Genomic DNA, 1398 nt, shown 5'->3' with positions numbered 1-1398 from the left:
GGTCCCTCGGACCCCATGTTCCGGGCTGCACCAGCTGTCTGGGCTGCATCCTGCAGGTAGGTTGGGCAGGGGCTGCTGGAGCTCAGCTGGGCTCAGGTGACAAGCCTGCCGGGAAGAACCTCAGGCCTGGGGCCACAGGGCAGCCCCTTTGGAGGACTTGAGTGGCTGGAAAAAATCTCCTTGAAAAGGCTCTTTTCAGCTTCTGAAGAATATGAGTCATGCACGGGTTGAACAATCCCCTTCCTTCCCCTCTTCTCCCACACACCCAAAATCCCCTGAGTGGGACCCGCAGCAACCACTGATTCAGAAATTCAGGGTATGAGGGCACTGCGGAGTCAGATACAGGGTTTTTTTTTCTTTTTTTTTCTTTCCATTGCTTAGCGAGGAGAAGAAATGTGGAGCAAGAGAGTGTGCCCGGAGGCTCTGCTCTGATCCTGCCCCTTTGCTAGAAGTCTCTGGTGGTTTCCCGTGGTCAGGCAGACCTTGACCCCAGTGGGACCTCTATCTGTGGTAACCGGCAGTCCCCGCGGTGATGCTGGGGCTGGATGGGTTGCTGAGACCAGCCTCTTCCTCCCCGGTGAGTAGGAGGGTGCAAGCGCTGTGGGTGGCGGGGAAGGGGCCCTGCTGCTGGCAGTTCCTTGCTGGGGTTGGTGGGGAGCATGCAGCGCTGGGTGCTGGGATGGCGGGAGATGCTCCCGCATGGGTCTCTGGGGCTGCTGCTCCCGCTTTGAAACCAGATGCTTTCTAGCGGGAAAGAGGCAATGGGAACACAGATGACAAATGCCTCTCTCAGACCACCTTTGTGGGAAGGATGCAGGGCTTGCCGTGTAAGTGGAAACTGGGGGAGTGGGAAAGCACCCCTTTGGGTGCCTGGCAAAGGGCTGCCGCGCACTGACTTTGGTCTGCAGAGTCTGGAGAGCTTCCCCCGGCCAGGGGGCAGACAGCGGGCTTTGGGGCAGCTGCTCCTGTTTGGGTCCAGGGGGGCTTGGAGGAGACATCCCTGTGCGGGAGGTGCCTCACCAAGGTGAGAAGATGGGGGCTGGGGACCTGGGAGGCCCCAGGGGCCGCTGCTGGGTTTTGTGGCCCGGTCCGGGTGGTTCCGGCCACGCTGCGCTGCAGGTCTGGCTGGGAAAGGGCTCGACGGCTGGTCAACGGGGACTGGCGCCCAAAGCAGGGCGGGTGGCCGGGGACGGCGGGGGGCAAACCCCTCCGTGCTCCCGGGGGGGAAACTCGGGACCTTCGGGCGCTCCGGAGGTGCCAGGCAGCGGCCAACGGAGAGGGCCCGGGGGGGGGGGGGGAGGCGGGCGGCCGCCGGGTTTTCCAGTCCGCCCGAAGCCCAAAACTCCCAGGCGGCGGGGAGCCGGCCCATCCCACCGCCCCCGGGCCGGGCCGGGCCGG

At 64.0% G+C, this 1398-nt stretch overlaps 1 protein-coding gene across 1 annotated transcript in view; it reads left to right on the top strand.

The window, feature by feature from the left end:
* The first annotated feature begins 520 nt into the window (after window positions 1–520).
* Window positions 521–1398, top strand: part of NFKB2 (nuclear factor of kappa light polypeptide gene enhancer in B-cells 2 (p49/p100)) — a 7977-nt gene continuing 7099 nt past the window's right edge. The window contains exon 1 of the mRNA XM_010567717.1: window positions 521–577. Coding sequence (XP_010566019.1) covers window positions 533–577 — 45 coding nt within the window. The 5' untranslated portion in view covers window positions 521–532. The remainder of the gene's footprint in view (window positions 578–1398) is intronic.

Source organism: Haliaeetus leucocephalus, unplaced genomic scaffold, assembly GCF_000737465.1.
Source record: "Haliaeetus leucocephalus isolate CR32 unplaced genomic scaffold, Haliaeetus_leucocephalus-4.0 Scaffold229, whole genome shotgun sequence".
Classification (NCBI taxonomy): domain Eukaryota; kingdom Metazoa; phylum Chordata; class Aves; order Accipitriformes; family Accipitridae; genus Haliaeetus; species Haliaeetus leucocephalus.
The sequence above is the reverse complement of the archived record's forward strand: the minus strand, read 5'-3'. Positions and strand labels throughout refer to the sequence as shown.